General features: G+C 37.5%; 1 protein-coding gene across 1 annotated transcript in view; it reads left to right on the top strand.

Moving 5' to 3' along the window:
• NAA15 (N-alpha-acetyltransferase 15, NatA auxiliary subunit) overlaps positions 1–19,232 on the top strand; it is a 33,216-nt gene extending 13,984 nt beyond the window's left edge. The window contains exons 3-20 of the mRNA XM_079306290.1: positions 39–143; positions 669–826; positions 2,547–2,681; positions 2,839–2,992; positions 3,376–3,495; positions 4,055–4,150; positions 4,285–4,391; positions 4,794–4,866; positions 5,450–5,619; positions 6,149–6,301; positions 7,964–8,092; positions 10,485–10,698; positions 11,483–11,676; positions 13,693–13,801; positions 14,138–14,236; positions 14,921–15,064; positions 15,502–15,599; positions 17,756–19,232. Coding sequence (XP_079162416.1) covers positions 39–143; positions 669–826; positions 2,547–2,681; positions 2,839–2,992; positions 3,376–3,495; positions 4,055–4,150; positions 4,285–4,391; positions 4,794–4,866; positions 5,450–5,619; positions 6,149–6,301; positions 7,964–8,092; positions 10,485–10,698; positions 11,483–11,676; positions 13,693–13,801; positions 14,138–14,236; positions 14,921–15,064; positions 15,502–15,599; positions 17,756–17,956 — 2,459 coding nt within the window. The 3' untranslated portion in view covers positions 17,957–19,232. The remainder of the gene's footprint in view (positions 1–38; positions 144–668; positions 827–2,546; positions 2,682–2,838; positions 2,993–3,375; positions 3,496–4,054; positions 4,151–4,284; positions 4,392–4,793; positions 4,867–5,449; positions 5,620–6,148; positions 6,302–7,963; positions 8,093–10,484; positions 10,699–11,482; positions 11,677–13,692; positions 13,802–14,137; positions 14,237–14,920; positions 15,065–15,501; positions 15,600–17,755) is intronic.
• Positions 19,233–26,863: the final 7,631 nt, after the last annotated feature.

Genomic DNA, 26,863 nt, shown 5'->3' with positions numbered 1-26,863 from the left:
TTATTTGATCTTTTTTTTTTTTTTTTTTCCTTTCTTAGAAACCTTGGCAATGAAAGGACTGACACTGAACTGTCTAGGGAAGAAAGAGGAAGCTTATGAGCTTGTGCGCAGAGGCCTAAGGAATGACTTGAAGAGTCATGTCTGTATCCTTTTGGAAACAGGGCTTTTGCTGATGAATTGGAAAGGTTGATTTCTGCAACTACTTGATTTGTAGTGTAGCAATAAAAGCCAGTTTAAACTTCAGACTGGAAGTTCAGAATTTTCAATTTTCAATAAATATTTTGTCTGAGTTGCTCAAAGGGGGCAAATGGTTTGCAGTCCTTGCAGTCACAGTTAGTTCACATATTATTCTGGCATGTATTGTGTATTTTTATCATTAATCTGCAACTGTGAACTCATGGTGGGCATTTAAGCACGTGATTTGCTTTGGAAGCATGAGTAGTTGCCATTACATTGATGATCCTGTTACTTTATTTCCTCCCCCAGGTGTGTGAAAAATAACCTTTACTATTATATAGACATGTAACTGGCAAAGTTCTGACAGAAAGAATCATAATGTCCATTTATTAAACAGCTTGAGAGCTTGTTGCCAGCTGTTCTATCACTGCCATGTTGGTGCTGATTTGTCCCTGCTCAAATTCAGTGGAAGCCTTAATAGAGTTTTCCAGGTTGGCATGTCTATGGCCTTCTTCAGAGGTCAGACAAGAAGTATGATGAAGCTATCAAATGCTATAGAAATGCACTGAAGTGGGACAAAGACAATCTTCAAATCTTGAGAGACCTTTCTCTGCTACAGATTCAAATGAGAGATCTTGAAGGTTACAGGGTAAGTATGAATACTGCATTTAATTACCATCTAGGGAATTGCAGCAGAGGTGGCAGATTGGTTAATGACACTTCAAAAAAGACAGTAAGTCCAGAGGGTTAAAACTGTATGCAACTCTTCCACTTCATGAAAGTAAAAGCAGATGTGCTACTGAGCAATTTCTATAAAATACAAAGATTTAATGGCAAATTAAATGATGCATTTTCAGCTCAGTGCAGAATCACCTGCCTTAGTAGGGTTTGTATTTTTTTGATGCTGTGTAACTCAGCTGTAGACAATATCCAGTTTTGTTCTTCTCTTGAAAGGATTCCTGTAGGTAAGAGTAGGCAATCTGTTCAGAATGTGACTTATTCAGGTAAAGGAGTTTGTATTTTTTAGTAACTTTGTACTATATATCCCTCCTCCTTTACATCAGTGGCCCCCTGTTTTCTCTTAGCAGTAGGTAAAGCAGAACAGTGTGCTGCATGAAACATTTTGGTTCCTGGCCAACTTGGGCATTAGTGATTGACAACTCCATTTTTTCATCAGGTTTTCATCTTTTTAGGTTTCTCTTTCACCTCTAAAATTGTGTTGTTTAAAACATATTAGTTGGTCTCTTCATGTATCACTTTCAAATTAGGGTAACATAAGTATATCCAGGAGCAAGTTTTGTGGTCAGAATTGTGTGAAACCATCAGTTAGCACAGACCCTCAGAACTTATTCCTGAGTCAGGACAATTCTTAATCACTGATTTTTATTTTTTTTCTTAGTGATTTAGAAATTTGATTCCACTCCTTTTGAGACAAGATAGCTGAATCTTAGTGTAGGAGCCAAAATGCACATTTGTAATATGTGTTTGCAAATTTCTTTTTTCTTAGCCTCTGAATAAAGACGAATACAGATTTTGTAATCTCTAAACATACAAGTAGCACAGTTACTGAATGCCTTAGGGATTAAATGTTAGGATGCTTAGAAATCAGTAGTTTATGGCTCTCAAAATTGGGAATACAGTAGTGTTTTGGTTGGGGTTTTTTTTTTCCCTTTGCTTTGAATTCCAGCCTCTCCTACTTCAAAATATTTTGAGTGATCATCATTCTGTTAAAACAGCTGTAACTAGTTTTACTTCTTTGTTAATCCCTACTTCTGACAGGTTAGGCATTTTCAGTAGGAAGTAACTTTTTTCCTTTAAGTTACTTGAAAATGCCTGTCAGGAGTCTGTAACAAAACAAGTTACAACATTTTCCTCAGATGAAAATTGCATGATACCAAGCAAATATGTTGTCTTTTCCAGCTGTAATTATGTTCTTGCCAAAGAATAGGGATGTGTTTGCGTGACCTGTGTTGCCTAAGAACACTTCCAATTATTTAAATACATATGTACTTTCAAGGTTAATTTGAAACACCAGTAAATGTTCCTGCAATTCAAACCAGGTATCCTTAATTATGTTCTGTTCATAAGTGGTTAGACAGGAAAAGCATGTGTGTCATACATTAACAAAATTAGTCTGACTCATCAGGATTTGGTTGGACATGTTATTTTGTGAAGGTTTATTTTTTTTTAATTCAATGAACACCATTATAGTTCAAAGTTGATTCTTTCTCTGGTTAATAAAATGCATATACAAAACTATTTTGCAGTGACTTCCTTAAATACTAGAATATTGAAGGCAGAGTATTGCCTAATGGGTTCTACAAAGTATCAGAGTAAAGTCAGGAAAATGAGCAGCTACTTTTTTGCAGGAAACAAGATACCAGTTGCTTCAGCTCCGACCTGCACAGCGAGCATCATGGATTGGTTATGCCATTGCTTACCATCTGCTGGAGGACTATGAAATGGCAGCAAAAATTTTAGAGGAGTTTAGGAAGACACAGCAGGTAAGAGGAGAATGTGAAATTGGTATATGGAGTGCTGCTTAAGCCAAAAAAAAACCCATTCCTTTCATGATGAGTAAACTTCATGCTGTTTGTTTTAGTCAAATGGGTTTGATCCCAAATTTTAGAACTGTGTCCTGTGTTTGGCTTTCCTGTGTAGACATCTCCTGACAAAGTGGACTATGAGTACAGTGAGCTGCTGCTCTATCAAAATCAAGTCCTCCGGGAAGCAGGGCTGTATAAAGAAGCCTTGGAGCATCTTTGTACCTATGAGAAGCAGATCTGTGATAAACTGGCTGTTGAAGAAACTAAAGGTAATCACTCACTTTCTAAAGATGCATTTAAACACATAGCATGCAATGGGATGTACATACTGTCAGCTTTTCCCATCTTTTGGAATTTTGATTTGTTTTTAGCTTAATAAGTGAGGAAAAAAAACCCCAAACCATGAGCATTCTGCATTAAATTTTCAAGTAAACTTTCAGGAATTACAGGCCAAATTGTAAAATCCTACTAGAATTGCAGCTATTGTCAAAGTAAAAGCATATCTGTCAACTAGTTTGTAATGCTATATGTAGTGCTTATTTTTTCTAAGAAATTTGAATCTGTAAGGAGTTAAGGATTATGTGGAGTGATAAATGTTACACTGCTTTAGTATCTTGTTACCTTAATTTAAAACTTCTTGTTTTTCACACAGGAGAACTCCTGCTTCAGCTTGGCAGACTTGAAGAAGCAGTTGAAGTCTACAAGGGACTGCAAGAAAGAAATCCTGAAAACTGGGCCTACTACAAAGGCTTAGAAAAGGCACTTAAGCCAGGTAATGATGTGATATCTTATAGTAAATAAGTTTTTTCTGCATCTTTGAAATTCATATAGGTATTAAAACTTGTATTGCTTTAAATAGTAAAGTCCCCATTTAAGTTTTGTGTTTTAGTCATAATGTGTACATATGGTCACAATGTTGGGGTTTGTTAAGAATGACTAGAAATATTTATTGCATTGTTGTTACCTTGTTTTATCTAAAATCATAGAACCATAAAAATGCAATAGTCTTTGAGTGTGGTTGAAAGAAGAGAATTATTTCTTAGATAACAGTTTTAATTTGGAATTTTTCCATTACTATCTGTTATCTTATGTTGTAGCTGGTACAACTGAATGGTCTTCTTTGAAGGTTTTAGACAGTGATAAGGCAGGAGCTCTTTTTAAGATGAGAGATAAGCAGGTAGTATTCTAGTGCTGGAAGAAGAATTAACAGATACTGAGTACCTTGGAGTCATTCAATTCATTAGTTTTAGTAAGAATGAGAGGAAATTATGTTCTTCAGAAAGGATATAGCCATTATATGTATTATATAAAATTGTAAAATTCTCTTCCAGCTAATATGATGGAGAGACTAAAGATCTATGAAGAAGCCTGGACTAAATACCCCAGGGGACTAGTTCCAAGAAGATTACCATTAAACTTTTTGTCTGGTAAGTGCATTTTTTGCTGAGCAGGTAGTGATCAACACTTGTGTTTCTTAGATTCTGATTTAACAGTATAAACAATCTGCAATTGATGAGTAATGTCTGGTAAAACAAAATCAACAGGTCTTTTTCCTCTCAAGGTGAAAAGTTTAAGGAATGTCTGGACAAGTTTTTAAGGATGAATTTCAGCAAAGGTTGCCCACCAGTCTTCAATACTTTGAGGTCACTATATAAAGACAAGGAGAAGGTAAGTGTTCTAACCAGTTCTTACATGTTCTGCCTCATAACTGTGATGTATTGAAGAGATGAAGGAAACCATTTTCTTCAGTGTTCACTCCATCAGCACTGCTTTAGATGACCTGGTATAGCTGGGAGAAAAATGAAGTACATACACTGGGCATGCATCTGCCAAGCTGGTAAATTAGAAAATTTAAGATTTAGAATTTTAAGTGTGTAAGTGTTCACCAAGGAGGCCTGGTCTTAATTTGTTAAAAATAGATTGAGTACATTCTCAAGTGTAATGTAATTCAGGGTATTGCAGAGTTTTCTTACCAAAATAACTAGTTTGGGTAACACCAAGGAAATCAAGTTGAAATAAAATACTATCTGGCCCACAGATTCTTTTTTCTGTCTCGTCTTGCATGTGTAGGTGGCAATCATAGAAGAGCTCGTGATAGGTTATGAAACCTCTCTAAGAAGCTGCAGGTTATTTAACCCAAATGGTGAGTGCTGAAACTATTGTGCTTCATGAAGTAGTGCCTGGTTTTAAGCATTGTGTGTCCATTCAGAGGTGGGGAAATAGGGAGTGAAGAAACAGAGGTGATGTGGGTTTTTTCTGGTTTTCCTCTAACACAGAACTGAACCATGGCTGTCAAATAAAAAGTCTGTATTCAAAATTGTTCTAAATTTTTTTTCCTGCATCCATGAATTTAGTCATCTCTTTGCAGTTTTGAGTTCAAGTATGCTATTTTCAGGACTTGAGTTTATCACTGTTCAGGAAACTGAAGTTTGAATGCTGTTTGAATGCTGTGTCAAATATAACTACAGAAATGTCAAACAAAAGGCAATAGTACAATCTTCAAGGAGAGGTGTAGTTTTGGAGCTTTTGGTGGGGACTAGGTTTTGTGTTCTTGGAGGTTTCAAAAGCTCATGTTCCAAACCTGGAGCCAGTTGTTTGGAAGCTCTCCTGGGTCTGATAGAGAGGCAGGATTAACTTCAGTGGCTGTGTTCATAGCATTCTACTTCTGGTGTGTTGTTTTAGTAATAAACTGAACAAACAACCTCTCTCCATTTTGCTGCTGCCAGATGATGGTAAAGAAGAACCTCCAACCACTTTACTCTGGGTCCAGTATTATTTGGCTCAACATTATGATAAAATTGGACTGCCATCCCTGGCTCTAGAATATATAAATGCTGCTATAGAAAGTACTCCCACTTTGATAGAGCTCTTCCTTGTGAAAGCAAAAATCTACAAGGTAAGTTTGGCTTTATTCTTAGTGACCAAAGGTTATTAGTTTGTTAGGAATTGTAGTGAATTTCTAGGTAAGGGTATTGTTTAGCTACTTGAGGTGGGGTTTTCTGCTGCATATTAAAAAGCCACTATGTAGGTTTTTAACTCAGTAAAGGAGAAATGTGCAGCAAAATGTGACTTCTCAGTTTACAAATCACACTGATAAATTAGATTGAGTCTTTCATCTGTTCTTATCTCCTGGTTTTTTAGCTGCTTAAAAACTTTCTCAAGTGCACTGTGATCTTGTATCAGAATGGGATTATCCAAACTGGTTCTTTAAGCATTTTCAGGAGAAACATTCAGTGCTAAAAGACCAGTAATTCCATAATGAGGAAAGATATTTGACTACTTATTTTCTTTAAAGATATTTTGCTTTTGAAGAAAGCTATTTGTTTTTAAAAAGTCTAAAAAAGCCTAGTTATATCAAGCAGTGAGTTGATAAAATGTGTGTGTTTTGTAATTACTGAACCTGACTTAAATTTCTATCTTTATAGCATGCTGGAAATATTAAAGAAGCTGCAAGGTGGATGGATGAGGCTCAGGCTTTGGACACAGCAGACAGATTTATCAACTCCAAATGTGCAAAATATATGTTAAAAGCAAACTCCATTAAAGAAGCAGAAGAAATGTGTTCCAAGTTTACACGGGTTTGTTGCATTTAACTAGAGGTCTTTGGAATAATGTGGGTCTAATCCCTTGTGGAATAACTTTTTGTTTTTAACTTTGCACTTAGCTTCAGTATCATGTTTAAGGTCTGTTTCAGAGCAGCTATGGTTGCTTGATTCAGTTGTGGTAGTGCATAGCAAGGTTAGAATTAATCTTGGATAGGCATGATTTCATAGTAGTAAGTGAAAACTGGATAAAGGTTTGGATTTGGTTATTTTTGCCAGGTAGGAAAAATTCAGCATGCCTGTTAGAGAGAACTTCTGAGAAATAATTTTTGCACAATAATCTTTGAGTTTAATATTTATTCTGTAGGATATTTTAAAGATCTAGTGCAGTTGTTCATGTCTCATTTTTCTAATGGTAGTAAGAGAATTCAGAATTCTCTTGGAACATTTTTGTGTAGCTAGCAGCTTGATAGCCTTTGTTCACACAAGGAAGACACCTCACAATGTTTCATCCCCAAATCCTTGTTTATCAGTGGTGAAGGAAAGCTGCATGGTACACCTCTTTTATTTTTCCATAACCAGGTATCTGGAAGAAAAACATTATGTTATGTAAATTGCATAATTTTATACATTACTTTTTGTCCCTGCAGTAACCCCATTTTGATAGGTTTGATGGTCACACAGGTTAATTACTTTTTAAAATGTACTTATTTGATACTATTCTGCAAGTCCAAGCAGCTCAGTGAAGTCTCTCCAGACTATTTGTCAAATGACAGTTTTGCAATATTGGCAGTGTCATTTGTGTGTTGTCTATGGGAGACTGGCAACAAGCTGATGGGATCTACCTGCAAAAGTAAAGCCTTTTCTGTTTGTCCTATTTTCCCCTCTCTTAAAGAGCAGGAGAAACCTGGAATGTAAGGTAGATTGAACAGAGAGAAGGGGGAGTGGTGTTTATGAAGGAAATCTGAAGGATCTTGTGAATGCAGGCTATGTGCAGGCAGACAGGGGAGGGGAATTTCTGTTTTATATATGCTCAGTAGCTTTATGTGGGAGTTTTGATGCAAACCCACTATGAATTTAGGTTAATTTGGTTGATTGGTAAATTAATTTAATTTGGTTGATTAATTTGACCAGTTGACACCTTGGTACCTTAAGCCAGCTCTAAGATGATGCTGAAAAGAAAGCCTATCAGTTACCCAAAACTGAACTTGAAAAATATAATTTGGTGATGTTGCTCTTTAGAATCTTATTTATCTGCATTTGATCTTGTGTCTTGTGCTCAAATACAGGCTTCTTAATTAAAAAACAATAATTACTGGAGTCCTAGATTAAGCATAATGAAAATAGAACTGACACTTTTTAGTTGCCTAAATCAGGCTATTTTGAACACTGCCTTTCTCTTTCATTGCTAAATCCTAAGGTTTCTCCTAAACTAAAGATGAGGAACTGTCACAGTGAAATAGTCACTGCCTGGCTCTTTGTGTCTTCCTGACTCTTCCAATAGGTATAACAAAAAATTGTATTTTAATTAATCAACAAATCTAGTAAATTTCAACTGTGGTATTTCCAACTCTCAAGACTCCAGTTCTGAGATTTAGCATTCTTTATTTGTGCTTTTAATTAGGATAAGATAAAAGAAATACCAGCTTATGGATCCAATGAGATTTAATTTTTGTGTAATGCTATTTTTGCTTTTAGGAAGGAACCTCTGCAGTAGAGAACCTTAACGAAATGCAGTGCATGTGGTTTCAGACAGAATGTGCACAAGCCTACAAGGCAATGAACAAATTTGGAGAAGCACTTAAGAAATGCCATGAAATTGAGAGAGTATGTATCCAACTCAACTGCTTAGGTTGGAAAACACCAGTTTGTGTACTGTGCTGATATATTACTTTTCTGAGCAGTAAGGGTGCATTTCATGTAGCTTCTGGAGAGATTTCATGTTGGTTACTGGCAAATTTGTATGGTTGCATTTCCCTTTAAAAGTGCTGTTGTAAACTGTGTATTGTGAAAAGATTTTATAAAGTTACTTAGAGAACCAGACAAGAGCAGAAACTGTCAAAATAATCTTAGTTCTGGCAATATGCATAAGAAATGGGTATTCAGGTACAAACTAAGAGTATGTGAACTTTAAGTCCAAAAATAAGTGGATGAGCTGACAAGCCCATCCTTAAAGTAAAGGACTGGTGTCACTTACTATTAAGGCACTGTTTTAGAGGTACACAATAAATGCTACAAAGTTACAAAAAATATTAACTGTCTTCTCCTTTTAAAAAAGCTGCAGTTTAAAAGAAGCTATTGCAAAAATCAAGACTTGTTAAAGTAGAAATTTGATTAAAAAGGGGCAATACCTGCACATTAAATGTTGATATCCATAGTGAGATAAACAACAAAATCTGAATGCACAGCTTTAAAAAGAAGCAGGTAGGGATGTGGGTTTTTTTAAAGCACATTAAAGTAAAAAAAAAAAAAGACCAGACAGCTGAGGGTGTAAAAGAAGTGCTGAAAGAGCAGAACTTAGTAGGAAGCTGTGCAAATGTAGAGGCATTAGGAGCTTTCAGCACTCCTGCTCTTCTGCAAGGGGGACTCAGCTCCAGAATATTCTCTGGTTTGAAAAAAGTGATTATCAAACTAACCTGGCCTAGTGAAAGTGTCCCTGCCTATTGCAGAGGGTTGGAAATACATGATCTTTAAGGTCCCTTCCAAACCACACCAGTTTGTGATTTGCCATTTTGCGTGCTCAAATAATATAAATAAATCAGTGTAAAATTCTTTTGTGTAAGAAAAATTAGTCTTGTAAATTGTCTTGGATACCAGAAGAGGTCAGCAACTGAAGTGATAATTTAGGCCACCCAAAAAATATTTCTAAGGATTTAAGTTGTTATGTTTAATTTATTTATTGGAGTAATTGATTGAAGGTGTAATAAAGTTCAATAATAAGACAAGCAAATATGTTGAATTCAGAAACCATCAACAAAACTTTTCTAAGAAAAAGCAGTGCCTTCTAAATCTTTTTTAGAGGGGCCAGTTATGTGAAGGGTGCAGTCTAGTTAATAAAATGTATTCTGGTTTTTAGAAGCACTTTTGATCTCCTACTTCACACCATAAAGGATCTAAACTGTCTTAGAAAAAGTAGGGAAGTTGATCTCATGGATTTTATAACTGATTCATGGCTGGGAACACAGAGTAGGAGCAGATAATCAGCTTTTGCAAGAAAAGGAGTTTATCATGGAGATTACTAGGGCATGTCTATAGAGTCTTCATTATTGCATCAATAAATTATCACAGGAACAGACTGAATACTGCAAGGACAGCACCTGCTCTGTCTCAGTACTAAATGATTTAGCAGCCCATGAAATGTGATGTTCAACAGTGTAGTTAGTGACAAATTCTCTGCCTGTGCATAAATAGTAAAAGGTTTTAGGATAAATATTGCTGGTCAGGAATCCTGAAGCCATTAGAGATAATGCTGCAAAAACTTCTGTGCTGGTGTGGAGCAGCAGTCAAAAGGACACGTGAGGAATTAAAACTCCAGAGGTAGTACTTTTGTTCCATTATGTGAATCTGTCACACTGTGTGTATCCTGAGTGTCACACCTTCTTAAAAATGTGCTAGTAAAACACCTGCTGTGGGTCAACTTCCAAAGGAGACTGCAATTAGCTTGTTGTGCTTACTCTTCTATCCTGAGCTTTGACAAACAAAGCTGAGTTTAGGATAAAGTTATATGAGATCATAAATACTTGGAGAAGGTCAGGAGGGGAATGACTTTTTGCTGCTTCTCAAGCAAAAGCAAAGGGATACTGGATGATGTGGAAAGCAGAGCTTGAACAAAGGAAAGTACTTGCTCATATCATGTCTAATTTAAGTGTGGAATTCATTGCCATAGTATTTAGTAGAAATTAAATTATAGTTTTGAATTTAAAAATCTAGAGCAATTAATATAAGAAAGTCTTCAAATTTAGTTTAAGTAAAAATACTGTAAAACCTTTGTTAAACTGAAAATTCTCAGAGATAGTTACTTTTAAGAGACTGGTGTGTTTTGGTTCTGGGCTGAGATGCCTTCTCTCCTTTCACCATGACTTTGTTTTTGGAGAGTTTTGTTAATGTTTAACAAATAGTCTAACTATTACAAACAGTAGACTAAATCATTATTTTGAAAGTCTAGGTTAGCACCTCATTGTTAATACTTGCTAAATAATGTTGTGTTCAATTGTGACAGCATTTTGTAGAAATCACAGATGACCAGTTTGACTTCCACACTTACTGCATGAGGAAGATCACCCTTAGGTCTTACGTGGACTTGTTAAAACTAGAAGATGTGCTTCGACAACACCCCTTCTACTTCAAAGCTGCAAGGATTGCCATAGAGATCTACCTGAAACTCCATGATAATCCCTTAACAGATGAGAGTAAAGAGCACGAGGCTGATACAGGTATTCAACCCTCAGGGTTTAGTCATCATGCAGTTTCATTCAGCACGGGTATTTTAGGGAGGTCTGGCATTCATTAGGGTTGTCTGCACAACTCAAAGTAGGTAAATTGTAGCTTGGACTGCCTGGTAAAGTAGGTGCTCTGCTGGAATTTAAAGTAATGTATGCTATTGTTGTGGTTATTATAAAACAATGATAGTTGTAGTGAGAGCTGTAACTCTAAGTATAAATGTTGTGTTATGGAATGACTCCAAAAACGTGAATTTTCATGGTTGGTCCATAGAATAGGAAATTGAAGCAGATGTGCTTGGTAGTAGCTCTTTCTAAGCATTTGATCAGTGTGCAGAAATTTCACTAGATAGCAACTTAAATTTTATCATCTCTTGCTTCTGATGTAAAAAAATAACATTTAAATAATCTAATTTTTTTCTTCCCATTTCTGATTTTCGAGCAGCCTAAGCAGTTATGGCTTGGGGCACTCTAAATGGTACAAATAGATGATCCTTCAAGAGAGAATCCTTTAAGAGGAATTTGTCAAGTTTTAGTATTTTTCATCTCATTAAACTATTATTTTAATTTCACCCCCCTGATTCCACTAAGGAATTTGTGAATTATGAAGCATCAGCATAGGCTATAAAATATTCTGTCCATAGTAAATAAGCTTTTACAAAGGTAATGACAGCATTAGCAGATAGGATTTTTAAAAAGTGATGTTGTCTGACAACTGCTTGATGCTGTTAATAGTAGACATCAATGTTGTGTGGTTTTGTCCCTTGTGTGTGTACAGCAAATATGTCTGACAAGGAGCTAAAGAAGCTACGAAATAAGCAGAGAAGAGCCCAGAAGAAGGCACAACTGGAGGAGGAGAAGAAAAATGCTGAGAAGGAGAAGCAACAGAGGAATCAGAAAAAGAAGAAAGATGATGATGATGAAGAAATTGGAGGACCGAAAGAGGAACTTATCCCTGAGAAACTGGCAAAGGTGCTTACCAATATAATAATGAAGTCTCAGACATTTCTAGAGAAGTTGCAGTGAGCACACATAAAACTTAAAAGCTATTCAAATAACTTGTTTATTTTTCGGGTATGGCATCTCTTCACAGGCAGCATTTTAAAAAGAATTCCTTTCTAGGGCTAGTTTGTCAGAGACAGTGTCAGTACTGTGGAAATACAGCTTTTGTGCCTAGTTCTCAAAGGCAGCAATTGAAGTCATAAACATTTGCTACATGTGGAATTATCTCCATGTGTCTACTGCACTAACTTGTTGATTATACCCTGTTTCTAGTTGGTCGTGTGGAAGTCTTTCTATCCTGTATGTAAGGTGATTATCATTCACTCTTTTATGCCCCCTGATACTCTTTTGTTTGCATAGTCAGCCTGTGAGAAAGGAGACATTGAAGCACTGAATGCTTTAACAAGATTTGTTTGCATATATTTTGAATGGGGAAAAAAGGAATAAAGGTCTTGTAGTAGTAAATAGTAGACTAGACTGAGATGGATTTAGAGATCTGGATTAAGAAATACAGAGATACAAAAAGGAGGTGACCCAGAATTTTAGCAGAAGTTATACCTATAAGGAGCAGGAAAACACCCTAAAAATGTGAGGGAAAGATAAAATTATAGAGACTGGGAAAATTAATTTATAGTAATAGCAGTATAGATTGCAAGTCTTTATAGATCCATATTTGAAAGTAACAAGTGATCTATTTAATAACTTGACTAGTTATTATGAATATTGTTGGTGTGTCCATTGTTCAGTTCAGTGGTTGCAAGAAGCAGAACTAATTGCAGTGCTAGCCAAGTTGCAAATGGAACAGTATGTATTGAAATGGAGTTTTGCAGTAGAGGGATGTCATGGGATAGGTGTGAAAAATTTAGCCAGTCCCTAAGATTATAAGGAGTAGTTGCAGATGCATTCCTTTGGCAGATCTAGTTATGTCTTTAATACACAGATGTCAATATAATATAATTCTGAATTTAATATCACAAGCATGATATAGACACTTGCAAATGCAGTTGGTGCCAAGAGACCAGTTTTGACAGAGTTGGTCACTTGGAAATAGTTTTCCTGAATCAGCTGCCCCTAGACTTGTTTGGATATGTATCTTTGGCACTAAAGGCAAGGCTTTGAAATGGATTTTATGGGTTCCAAATAGTTCATGTGCACAGTGTGTATGTAAAATCAGCAGCACATAGAAGTGATGTGAGTGTTTTCATGACAGGTGCTGTAGTTATATTTAGCAGGAAGGTGTCCATTGTGATCTTCAACTGAAGTTATTTGCAACAAAGTGTATCATCACTTCAACGTTGCTGAATGGGTATTGGCACACAACAAGATTTGTATTTGCTTCTTAGAGAGTAGTTTTTGTTAATAAAAAATAAAGGACAACAGACAGTTCTTGTTTCAGTAACCCCAAACATCTCTGTGCAAGATACCTGTATGTAAAGAGCCCTTGCACAGAACTAATTTGTGTGAAAGCTGACCATTTACTGGATTACACTGGCTGAGATCAGGAGACCTTTTTAAATATCTAATGACTTCCAGCTTGCTGTTGGTATTTTGGCTGGGACTGTCACTATGACCTGGCAGCTTTCAGGAACCTGTCTGAAGCTCACATGAGCAGAATGTCATGGGTATTTATCAGTCATTTGCCATCCTCTCAGGCCCATGTATGTAGATTGGTGTCAGCAGTCACACTGCCCTTTTCAGGTTCAACTCCAGTTGTGTTCACTATTGGTGTTTGATAGAAGGAAAAGATCTATGTCTCTATTGCAAAACATGAGTTGTAGCCATCAGAAAGCAAATATTTTGGACTTCTCAGTTAGTGTTTAGGCATTGAGGGAAAGTTGCAAAATTTGTAACAGAAGAGGTTCTAAGCATCTTACGGCACTGCCTTAGGAGTAACTCCGATGTGAGTCAGGAATTGCTGGGTTTTGTTGTTGTAGTTACTAAGTTTGAACTTTGACTCAGCTGTGTGTTACTTCCTTGAATCTGTAGGTTGAAGCACCTTTGGAAGAAGCCATTAAATTTTTAACACCCCTGAAGAATTTAGTGAAGAACAAAATAGAGACTCATCTTTTTGCCTTTGAGATTTATTTTCGAAAAGGTAGGTGGGAACACTTAATGAAAGCAAGCAATTTGTAATTGTAAAGATGTACATTGAAACTTAAGCCTATCCTGTCATGAGACAAAACTTTTCACTGCAGCAGCACCCCAGCAATGAGCAGTTTGTGAAAAGCAAAGTTTGAACATTTGATGATTATCCACTTAATTCACTGGTTAAATAGATGCATGTTATTAAAAATAGCTTTTGCAGCACACTCAGCTATAAATTTTTCTGATCATTATAATTCCAAACACTAAATATTACTGTAACACAATGCAATGAGTTCCTACCACAGGTTTTTTAACATTTGTCAACACTTTCTTTTTTTATTTCCAGAGAAGTTCCTTCTGATGCTTCAGTCTGTGAAGAGAGCCTTTGCTATTGATTCTAGTCATCCTTGGCTTCATGAGTGTATGATTCATCTCTTCAGCAGTGGTATGTATTTGGTAGGACTCCATTTGTGTACCTACAGTCATTGGTTTTTAGCACAGTTAATTCAAAATATTTAAACCAAAATATTTAAAGCTTTTAAAACAACTGATTCATACTAAAATTAAGCATGGTTATTATGACTGCATCTGGATTTAGTTTAGGAGTTGTTCTGGTATTGCTGAGTTTTTCAGGCTCTGAGAAGCATGTGAAGCTTGAAAGAGAGAGGCAGTGAAGAAATGGAAACTGCATGCAGAGTGAGGGATGTGGCTTCTCAGCTGACAGCCTGTGTCAGCATGTAAGGAAAGGGCTTAGAATTCTGTCCTTGTTGGTAAAACTTGGAATAATTCTCTCCCTTCTCCTGCCCCAAAGGTCAGCCTTTCTGATGGGGGCTACAGAGTAGGCACTTACAAACAGACCTGTATGACATTAACCTTTGAGCCTAATAGGTTTTAGTTAGTAAGGGGGAAAGTATATTAATGTAAAAATGGCTTTTTCTAAGCATCACTTAAGTGCTGCAGTTAAGCCTCTTCTAACAACATCCAGTATTTACCTTTTCAAATTTCAAGCATCTTCCTTTGAGATCCTTTCCAATTATATTAATAATGTAAACATGAAAAATACTAAAACAAATACATAAATCATATTTTGTGACTATCTGTGCTCACCTCAACTTCTTTTTTCCAACAGTATCTGAAAGCAAGGATCTTCCTGATGCTGTTAGAACAGTGTTAAACCAAGAAATGAATCGGCTTTTTGGAGCAACTAATCCAAAGAACTTCAATGAAGCTTTCCTTAAAAGGAACTATGACTCACTGCCACATAGGTTATCAGGTATTTTGCCTTTCTCATTGTTCTGCCCTACTCTTCTGCATTTTCTGTGCTTGCCTGGCAGTGGTATCTCAGTATCAGCCCCAGTGATGTAACAATCACTCCTTTACTCTGGAGTGCTTTTCTGTGTTTTTCTGACAATGTGATTGCTAGGTTGTCTCTGTTTTTCTTTAATTTTCTCTTTGTGTTGCTGAAATGGAAATGTTGAGACCCCTGCCCCATTGATTCTAATTTTGCAGAATGTTTGTTTTAATGCTTTGTTTGGAGTTTCCCTTCTGCCTGCTTGGGTGTCAAGCTTTATGCTCCAAATTGGTACAATTTTGAAATACTACTGGAGAGTTCAGTCCCCCCTCTTCCTCATGTTATCTCTAATTTGTGTTTGTATATAAGATGGTTTTGGTAATCCACTGGGTGATAAGTTTTATTTTTTCCTCCTGTAGCTGCCAAAATGATGTACTATTTAGATCCTTCCAGTCAGAAGAGGGCAGTGGAACTGGCAATGACCCTGGATGAATCCCTTATTAACAGAAATCTTCAGGTAACATATTTATAAATTGCAGACAACTTCTGTTTTATCTGTGGAAGTTTTAAGCAAATTTTAGAGGTAAGAGGGAGATGAAATCATTGCTATGCCTTTTGGTAAAGAGGTTAAGTTGAGACAAAGGGGTGTCAGGTTCATCCCAGTTGAAATACTTAATATCCTTTTTGCACATTTAATTTAGTTTTGTGATAAAATGAAAACAGCAGCAGCAGAAATCATATTATTGCTACAGGCAATGGGAAGACTTATGAAGCTTGGGAGAATTCACTAGACAAAAAAAAAGGTGGTAGTTTGTCTGAGCTTTGGTTGCACACAGGCAGCTGCTCACAAGAAAAGGAGTGGTGCAGACTCTGGGCAGGTTTTCCATGCTCAACTTTCTGCAAGCTGTGGGAATTACCATAGGTTTAATAAAAGCTGCATTTGCACAGTTTTGCCTTAGAGTGTGGTTAAGTGAAAAGCTCACCAATTTTTGTGTCTGTGTTCCATTCTGGTGGTCATGGAATAATCTCCCTGTGACACTGCCTCTGTGTCCCTTTCCCCATTCCCCTGCTTTCATTTGGGAAGACTTGTCAGTTCTGACTTGCAATTTGCAGTAATCTGTGCACTCAATTTTTTAGATCTATTGTGAGTAAATTTGGTAAATGTTTACTTTAAAAATATTCTTTTATAGACAAAAAGTGGAGTTTTCAAAAAAATCTCTTAGGAAATACAATGGGTTTAGTAGAACTTTAATTTTGAAGGGTTTTAAATTCATAGCAGAATTTTTGGACCAGACAGAGGGAGAAAGACAATAAAGGAAAATTTGCTTTGATTTGTAGACTTGTTTAGGATATTGAAAATTCAGATCCTTTCTTTATTCTAGCTGTTGTGGTATGGGATGCAAATTCATGTTTTTTATATTCAAAGTATGTATTTAGCATTTTTCATAAACTTGTCTTGTTTGGGTGTTGGTTTTCAGCTTTGGGTTTTCTTACTGTTTGAGTGGTCTCAAAGAGCTCAATCTAGTTTGTCAATAGATTTCAAAAACATAAATTAATTTGCCTTGTAAGTGGGATGCTGGGAATTGGACAGGGGAAAAATTAAGTATAACCAAAAGTGCTTGGTTGTTTTGGAGGTGCAAACTTGTAAGATAAAAAGATGATTTCACCAACTCAGCAGTGCATACATGTCCTGGACAGTGTATTGTGATAAAACTGAAAATGTTGAATTTGAACATGTTAGGTGCCAACATTAAGGAAGAGTTGGACTTCTACTGAATTTCTAGATGAGAAATAGAAAGTACCCTAAAAAGGGAGAATCTGGAGAAGTCTAGGTGTTTGTTGAAAGGCATTTTTGTGTGCAAAGAGATTAAATTTATTATACTTCATTGTAGTGAAGACCAGCTGTCTCATTGCACACTGCAGGCATAAAACCAGATATATTTGACCTTTGGTGGATGCCAATATTACAAAGAGCAAATGTGAGGAAAAAAGGTCGTTGAGGAGAGCTCCATAATCCTACAGCAAGAGGGACAGAGCAGTTAATCCAGTACACAGGAGAAATAAAAACTACTGAATGTCAGAGAGCAGGAGAAGCCTGCCTGGCTGTGCCAATGCCTGCACACAGCCATGGGCAGGTGTTAATGCAGCCAGGCTTTAGTAGGGCTCAGTAGGTTGGTTTCTCATGTTGGGAATGCAGGCTGGAAAAAATTCCACAGCCAATCTCCTTTTCTTCTTCTAAATCATGAACAACTATGGACAGGAAACTGCATGTATCTGAAAAATGTGGTAATATCAGAGTAACTTGATTTGATTGAAAGGTGTGTTATGTGTTGGTGAAATGGTCAGTGTGTCCCAAGAATGGTGGGTTGGCAAGAATAATTTTTTTTTAGGAAAATAAGAAACAAGGGACAAATTAGTATTTAATTTTACAGTCAGGATTTCTAGCTGTGTATTAGATCCCATTATTTCAAATCAGACTACATTGGTATTTCATGCTGTGTTTAGTTAAAATGTCATTTGATGTTGATGTCCTTGGAGGAGGTTTGTGTCAGAAACACTTTTTAAAATTTGTCTTGGAAGATAAGAATAATCTCAGACAGTGGAACTGTGTTGTGAGTGTTCAGCTGAAAGTTTAAGAAACCATAACACTTCTTTATTTCTCTCTTTAATTAGACTTGTATGGAGGTATTAGAAGCTTTATGTGACGGTAGCCTTGGAGACTGTAAAGAAGCATCTGAAACTTACAGAGCAAATTGTCATAAGCTTTTCCCTTATGCTTTGGCTTTCATGCCCCCTGGATATGAAGAGGATATGAAGATCACAGTTAATGGAGATAGTTCTGCAGAACCTGAAGAACTGGCCAATGAAATATGAACAACTTTATTGGAAAAAAATGACGTTGGACCATATCTGGTGTATAATATTTTTGTCACGCACCTGCTGAATTGTTCTAACTTACACAAAGAACAGAAGGAAAAAAAAAAAAACCCCGTTGCCTTCAAATAGTTTTACTTTTTTTTTTTTTTTTATCCTGCTGACAAAGTATATATATAAAATATCTAACATATTACTGGTTATAGGTTGTTTGGTTTCTTAAAAAATTAAAAGCTGCTAAAATTGAAAAAGAAAAAATAAACAACCCTTTTCCTCACCTACCCACCCATGTTTTTAAACTAATTTATATGAGACCTGGAGGTGTGTAGCCCTCAGAGCAGGTGTGTGGCAGAAATATTAACTTTAAATTTGTCTTGTGAGATTACTGTTATCTCAGACAGCAAAACTGCTGTTTTAGCACTGGATTCTTTCACTGAGCACAAAGAGTTGATGGGGCTTTAGCATCTGACTGATTTTGATACGGGGGATGATTGTGTCCATAGGAAGTATGCAATGTGAATCAGAATATACAGAGAAACCTGCAACATACTTGCTATGTTGGGGTGCTTGGACATACGGATATCAACCAGAATTAAGAAACATAGTGTGTTCAATAAGCTTGTTGTGTCTCTGAAATTCACTGTACACGATCAGTTTGGTGTTCTTGCACCACAGTTTTTACCTGAAGGAACCAGTTAAAAATGGTCTCTCTTGGAATCAAACTTGGGGTGGGGAGAGGAGAATCACCATTGCTGTTCTTGAGATGAACCTATCAGCATAGGTTGGCCAAACTTTTTAAAACTGTAATGCAAGAACCAAATAAAATTATGCACTGTGATGTGGCACCAGTTAGAAAGATCGCATGCATTTTTCACGCAGAGTGAAAACAAAATGAGAACATACTATGGCTTGAAGTTGCAAAGAGGAAAACTCCTGACTACCATTTTGACTGATCAAGAGACTAATAGATTAAAACCTCAGCAGGCCTTGTTCACGTTATGCAGAAAAAAAAAAAAAAAAAAAGTGCTGCAGTTTAGATACCTCTGGAACTTTTCCACAGTGTCACAGGTTTGTAATACTTGAAGCCCTACATTTCTAAGAATATATTTCTTGCTCAGTTGTTTCAGGCAAGCCCAAGACTTTGTAACTTTTAAGGGGCCCAAGATTTTTTTTTTTCAATAACAGACCAGCTTCTTATTCCTGCAGTTACAGATGTAATTTCCTTTGTCAAACATAAGGTACCAAATATAATGCAATAAAATGTTTTGAAAAACAACTGTGTGAATATTTAAACCAATCTATGTTGTTGTACTTCGACAGTGAATGGGTTTGCTGGAGTGCAGCTCAGGGCTGGCTTACTGTGCTGTCCAGTCATGCTAACAATGTCACTGCTGATGGGTGGTCATTGAGTATAAAGTGCAAATGCATTCTATGTAAATACTGAATGTCTGGGAAGTCCTATAACACGATGCTTTGCTTTTAAGTTCCACCAGTGTTAGGATGAATTTTGTTTTCCAAGTCAAGCTTCAGTCTACAAGTCTACTGTGTTAATAATATAGATAAGTGCTCAAATGTTTTCTTTTGTAGGCTCAACATATAAAACAGAGCAGAAATAAACTACAGCTTACAAAGTGAGTGCCTTCTTTGCTGCAGGAGTTCAGTTACAGAGTATCTGTTGTGTGGATACACAGCCTTCCTCTTCCACATAATGGAATTCAGTGATTGACATGTACAGTTAAGAGATCCCAGGAGACTTACTGGGGTTTGTAGTTTTCTAACTGTCACAACAACAGGCTTTTGTTTATTGTGTCTTCAGCTCCACTTTCTTTTCATGGTCAGTGTATCCTTGTGTACATTTGCAGTATAGTTCCCCTCAGAAGTGTGGGTTGCTGTTTTTGTATATTTAACCTGCTGGGCTTTTAGGGACTAGAATACTTGCAGAGCCTTTAACTGACTCTGGCATTGATATCTTGATCTCAGTTGTTTCTGCAGCCTGGGATACTTGGACTGCATGTCTTCTGCAATTCCTGGAGATGGTTCAGTCTTGCCTGCACAAGCTGTGAGCTTTTGGCCTTGCCTCTTGAGTATTGCTGCCCATTTCCTGGCTGCTGATGCTTAAGCTGGAGGCAGATGAGTGTTTCACTCATAACAGATTGTGAATTTCATCAAGCAAATTTTTTTTCCAAATATGGGGGCTTTGAGTGCTGCCTATAAATGGGATTATTTCCTTTTTCACTGCCTGTTTTTGCATTGAAATGGATGAACTAAAAGCTGGAAGTTACTTACTATCTTTAATTGTGCAAATGGGGAAAAAGATGCTTCAGTGGGCCTTCCAGAAGTCTCCATCTACACATCTGTTTTGATTTCCCTAAAGACACTTTGTAACCTTGCTGAAAGGCATCCACACTGCTTCAGAGATGGTGCTTTTGGATTAAGGAGTTTACTCATCCCCTTCCAGAAGACTGCAAGCCCAGGACAGAAAAATACACCAAGAGTTTGCCTGAAGATGGAGGTTCTTTAATTGGCAAAGAAGTTGTTATTCCTTCATCTTCACGTCTGTCCTGTTAAATGCAAGGCTGACTTCTGAGGAAGAGCTTTTAAGAGCTGGAAATGAAGTTGAAATCCAGTGCAATGAGTCTTTGGTAGTGCAGAGTGCTGTGCTGCAGTGAAAGCTTTCCTTTGTGTGCTGAGATCCAAAACTGTAATCACTGCTGCTTGGCTGCCAAAGCAGGTGAGCAGGGAATGCAGTTGTGGTCAGGGACCTAGAGCACTGGCATGACACAATTTGGTTTGATTCTTCATGATTTTCACTGGAGAAGGAGGATTTCATCATCATTGGAGCCACTGGTGATGACACGTGATACGGGTATCTTTCCTGGGAAAAAAAAAAAAATCAGACAATAAGTTTTTCTTAGATAAGAGGTGGTGAATGAGAAGCAATGCCAGAGTAGATGTGGGCTTAAATTGTAGGGAACTGGAAGCTGTGGTTTTCTCTGTGATGGTGGGTGGGGTACTTGCTTCTTCCATGTAGAGACCAAAGCATGCAGGTACATGTGTGAACAAGCAGGTAAAATAGGCTCAAACTTACCTATTTAGTAATTAATTTCTTTGCATATTAAATGCCTTAAAAGCTACATTGGACTTCTTTTATTTTTCTCAGTAGAGGTCTTAATATTTGCATGTTCATAGGGGGAAGGCTTGTCCTGATGCCTGCTGTGTCAGCCAGAATGCAGAGGGAAGTTTGTCACCCAGGTTTTCCCCTAGCATGGAGAGCAAATTCCAAGTTTGCCAGGGAGCTCTCTAGGGCTAGGTGAGGTGTTTATGGTCAGGCTGTTAAATCTTCCTTTAGCATTTGGAGTTGCCAGGTCTGGAGGTGCTGCAGCTATAACAGTAAACCCTGGAAGTTGGTGTAGAAACTCACAGATTGAGTTGTGTTTTCCCTGTAGGAAAACACCCCTGAGGGCAGGGGGAGATCAGGCCTGAGGAGCCAGAGGTGCAAATACAATTTCATTATCGTGTGAGCAAGAGAAATAAGAAGGCTTAAGGTCTCTGTCTAATGTGATGCCTTTGGGGGTTGGAGCAATGTGCCATCATGCCTGCAGCATTCACATGTTGTTGCCACAGTTCTCTTTTGGGCATGTACTCACCACTGCCAACAAAAACCACTTGATACCATAATCCAGCTCAATACATCCAGATAAAATTTTTATTTTTCTCTTTTTGTGATTGCTCTAACTGCATCTCTAAGTGTTCTGTGCAGAGTATCTAACTAGATTTGAAATATTTTCCCCTAAGGAATTTTGCTTTACCAATGCCATTTTTACCTAAGTGTAATGTAAAATAGCTTGAACTATGTAGAAGTCCAAGTTACACTTATGTGATAACACAATGCTTTGGGGTCCTGTGAAGGAAAACAGTGCAAATGTAGTGTAATTAGTTGTATCATTAATTGATTTGAGCTGTCTATAAGTTCATTAATGAGAGGTGAAGTTTCAGTTGGAGGCAAGTGGTTGCTGAGCCTGGGGAAAGGCTCTTGCTTCCAGGAGCCTTCCAGTTAAAAACTGTCCTGGGATGGAATGAGGTGAGGCACAAAGGGCAAATGCTTTTACAAAACTTGTGGCCATGTCATCATGATTATACTTCCTGGAAATTAAAGCTGCAATCTGCAAACACTAATTTTAATGGCTGTGTTGGGCAGAGACACTTTCCAGGAACATAGAGCCAACAGTGGGAATGGCAAGGAGCAACTGATAGAGCAGCTCATCAAAAGAAGAGTAAAGTGAGTTATAAGGAGGTGGCATAATAGAAATTCCATTTTGGATTAAATATAAAATAGCTTTCTTATTACTAGAAAGATGAGTGAAGCTGTAAATACTATAAATGCAGTCTTCTCATGCCAAGGAAGATGTAAATGTGTATTACTTCTGGAGTGGTACAAGCAAAACCAGTAGTATGTTGACAAAGACTCTAGCTTTGTATGTTAGTCTTCATGTGAATTGTGGCAGAAAACTGGGAGGACAAAATTTGTCCACTTTATGAGAGACAATATCAAAGAGTTTGTAATAGTGCAAGAGAAATGTTGCTACAAAATCCAAAGCATCTTAGAATAGCTTCCCTAAGATGTTTGTTTTCATTTAAAAGTGTTAAACTTGCTAACTGTTCATAATGAAAGACAAAGAAGTACTTTCACAAAATATTTCTGCCTGGCACTGCCCATTCAATATCTACCTCTACTAGTCCTAGTCTAGCTTGGCTACTGCATAATTTTAGCCATTTAGCATTAAAACATATGAAAAAGTGTCATTTACCTGGTCAGTGAATGTATGATGATGGATAACATTTAGTTTTAAACTGTAATGCAATAAACCACAAAGTTAGTGATTAAATCCTGTTGTTGGTTCAGTGCAGCAGCATATTTATTGCTTCATTGCTGATCCGTTAAAAAAAAAAAAAATCTTAATTATGGACTCCACCAATTTACTTGCAATTGTACTGGGATTTGCTTTCCCTTCCAGCCTTCCTAACTGGTTAACAATGTTGTACTGTGTTTTTACGCTCTTCTCTGGTGGTAGTAAATATCAAAACTAGCAGGAAGTCAATCAAAGAATAAAAATGCTGAGTTCTGTTTGTAATTGAGTACTAGTGTTTCCTTGTAGGGTTCAGCGTCCTCCAGTTTTGTCATAAAGGATCCCTCGGCCAGTTCCCTTAATTCCCCTTGTCTTCTTCCAGGCTGATGAGCTGTTAATGGGGGTACAGCTCTCAAAAAAGGAGCAAGATCAGTAGGAAAAGGCTGTGGCTCCCTTTGGAGTCAGGCTGGAAAAGAGCCACCTTGGCAGGAGCGTCTGTCCTACCCAGAAATTAACTGTATGTACAACAACAACAAAAAAAACCAAAACATCCTTTGCTCTCTTGGGCTACAAAGAGCCAATATGGGGATTTGGATAAATGGGTGTTCAGAGACAAACTGAATGAATAAACATTTGCTGTTTTCCTCAGATACGATTTTTGGGGACTAAATAAAATAAGGCTTCCCCACCCGTAAGCCCTCCTGGTGCCAAAATTTCCCTGATTCAGTGTCCCAAAGTTTCTTGCTATTTCAATCAAATAGCATGCAAAATAATATGGTGATGCTGACAAACTGTAGTAAAAGTAGCCAAACAGTCTGCTGATACAGCAATATAGGAGCCTATAGTGGCATTTCAATGAAAAAAAAATGCTTGTTAAGGACTGTGTGTAATGAGTTACAGCTCTGATTAACCCTGTCTGCAGGGAGCACTTGCAGGGTGTGTGGCTGTGGATGCCTGCAGGGAAGGTGGGTGTGATGCTGAAGTGATGGCAGCAATATCCTCATATTTCCCTTTGGATGGGAAAGGGGAGCTTGTTGCAGGAAGAGCTCCTTTGTACCCTACAGAAAACCACCACCCCTAAATATAGAATCCCTTCCTTATCCATGTCCTCATGACTTCATTGCTCTGTGGGAGGGAAAGGGCATTTGTGCTGGGAAACTTCCTGCCTTGAACTTTTCCTAATTTGAAATTCCTGGGAACAGCTCTGTGATTTGAAGGTCTATGAGGAGCCAAGGCAGCCTGGCAGATAAGGCATTATTTTATCTGCATAAATATCTCAGTTTTGGCTTTCCATCAGTACCCCTCCACTCCATCAGGCATAAAAGATCTTCCTACCTTGTCATTATGCTTCTGCAATCTGTTCTGAAGGCCCCATGTGCAGTGGCAGAAAGACAACAGCTCTGTGTCCCCTCTTGTCCCTCAAAATGCAGGAGTGCATGCAAAGTGCCCTCTGTTCCAAATCTGCCTTCGTGGATTGAGCCCAAGGGGTGTGTCAATGCTCTTTACTCAGGGGGAAGCAAAGGGGAGCGATCATGTGGCTGTTGAGTGGATCGTGCAGCAAGATTGGCATTTCCATGGTAAGTACAAGTGGTGGGTTTGTGGGGGCTCTTTCAGTGCCTGGTATTTTCTCCTGAACTTCCCAAAACCAAGAGCCAAGGCCTCATTCTTTTAAGAAGACCACAGAGATATTCCTGAAAGTAGAAACAGTTAAGTTCCCCTGCATGTTTTTGTAGGATTTTATTGCAAAAATATGAAGCTGTAAACCAGATGCTCCCTATAAACTATTATTCTCCCTCTATTAATTATTTGCTCTTTTTTCTTACTGTTGTCTTTATAACCTGCAAGAATTTTAATAAAATTTTAGGAAAATGTCGATTTCTGACTGTTTACATCCTGTATTTCAAGTATTTCTTTTCCTCACTGGAATCATCAAATGTTCACAACTCTGCATCTCATTTCACTTGTAGTATCAGTCAAATATTTTAGTGACATGTAACTTTGAACTGGGGAAAGAACCTCAATCTTTGGTTTATTGCAGAGTGAACTGGTGTGTACTTTTGAATTCTTTTTGGTCCCCTGATGAGCATTTTTTCATCATATCCTTTATGTTCTGTTTAATATTGTAGGACTAACATGTTGAAATATTCCAGAATATTTCCAATAGAAATAACTATTCTTGAAATGCTAAGCAAGTCCAGAGACTTGCAATTATTTTCAGAATCCTGTTTCCTAGAAAATTCTACATCTGCTAAATAAAAATAGCTGTGAATTCAGGCTCTTATATGTTCACTCACTGAGCACATTAAAAGTACTTGTCCTTGCAACAGACGAAAAGCAAAAGCTTTTTCAAATGCTTTTATAACAAGAAACGTTTTTAATTTATTCTGTTATGGTAAATAAATTCAATTATATTTGCTGGTTTCCAGTTATATTAGAAAGGAAAAGGAATATCCAGAAATAGTCTGTGCTGGATGAAATGTAAGGATCTAATCAACATCTTTATTCCTTCAAATACAGCAGAAGTGATGAAATCTCTAGTTGTACACTGAAATAGCTCACATAAAAGTGTCCACATCTGAGATAAAATTTAAACTCTCAGGTTTAAATTAGGTTATTTTCTCTAATTCCATTGTTTCAGGGGCCAGTTGTGCTCCCCATGAAAGAGGTTCTGTCTGTCTCAGGATAACAGAACAGGAACTGTGGTGGCTGTTGGCAGCATCGTGATGCAAATTCAGTGGTAAGGTGTTGGGGGTGTTAATTTAAAATTAGCTGAGTACTAAAGACTAGGAATGCCCTCAGCCACTAGATGGTGTGTTGATTCTGCCATTTGAAGTCATGACTGTTGAAATAAAAGAAGTTCAGAGCTGTGGAAGAGCTCAGATCTAATTCTGGTTTACTTTGGCATAACCCAGAACAAAATCAGTTAAATGAGCTGTTGGCAGACCCTGTGAGCAGCTGTTAAACTCACCTTTTAGCACACCAGACAGAGCCCAAATCAGAGTATCCCCCACTAGAATTAGCATTTCTCTACTTTGAACATTGTGCTTCCTCTCCTTAGCCAAACACCTTTTATGTTCTGGGTGCAAGAAGGAACAATTCTGTGCAAGGAACAGTAGGAACCTGAGGGTGACACAGCCTCCTGCCCCCAGCCTTTACTATCCCTTCAACAAAATTACTCCTCTTCTTTGGCAGAATGAATTATTGAGAGCAAAAATGGAATCATCCTGTCTCAGAAGAGGACTACAGGGTGGAGGAACATCTCTACAGTCTTAGAGATTGGTCCAAGGAGAAAGGAAGTGACAAAAACTAAGATGGGCACTGTAATTGTAATTGCTCTGAACTCAAGATATTTTAATGCTTTTTTAACTTAGTCCAGTTTCTCATTTTTATATGAGTAATAATGGGTTGCTCTAAGCACTGTCCTCCAGCCACATGACAGTTGATCAATAGGATCTCAGGATCTTTTATTATTTGTGCAGTCAGAAACCCCAAGTGGTCAGAGGCACGTGTAGCAGTGTAAAGAGCAGGATTCTCCAAGGCTGCTATCAGGTATCTGACCTAAACCTTAGGAATTCTGGCTCAGCTATGGGTTTGCAAAGCCCCTGTTAGGGTAACAGCTCTCTCAACTACTGTAATCTACATTTGCTTTTCAGTGCAGTGGTTAGACTCTTTAAAAAATCTTGCTGGTGGACATTGCTTAAACTTGATATTCTGAGCACTGGTGCTGGGTTTGGCTCACATTCTTTTTCCTGTTTACTTGTTTGTTTCAGGTGATTGAAGAATGGGTTTTCCCTTTATCCAATTCCAGCAGTTTGACTTTCACTTCAAAATCCCAGTCAGGCATCTTCAGGGAGGCTTCTTTGCTTGTAGCTTCTTTATACAGTTTTTGTTATAATGAGCAAAACTTCCTATCAATGTTTGAGGCATGAACTATTTCAGTCTCTGCCACCATGCTGTCTGCAAACACTGGATTTGTTACCTCGTGTCCAACAAACCAATAATTACTGGAGAGAGACATTATCTATTTCAGATTGCACAAACCTGGTGCACCATGATATTC

The sequence above is a fragment of the Erithacus rubecula genome, assembly GCF_903797595.1.
Source record: "Erithacus rubecula genome assembly, chromosome: 5".
In the NCBI taxonomy this organism is placed as follows: Eukaryota; Metazoa; Chordata; class Aves; order Passeriformes; family Muscicapidae; genus Erithacus; species Erithacus rubecula.
This window is presented reverse-complemented; position numbering and strand designations above follow the sequence as displayed.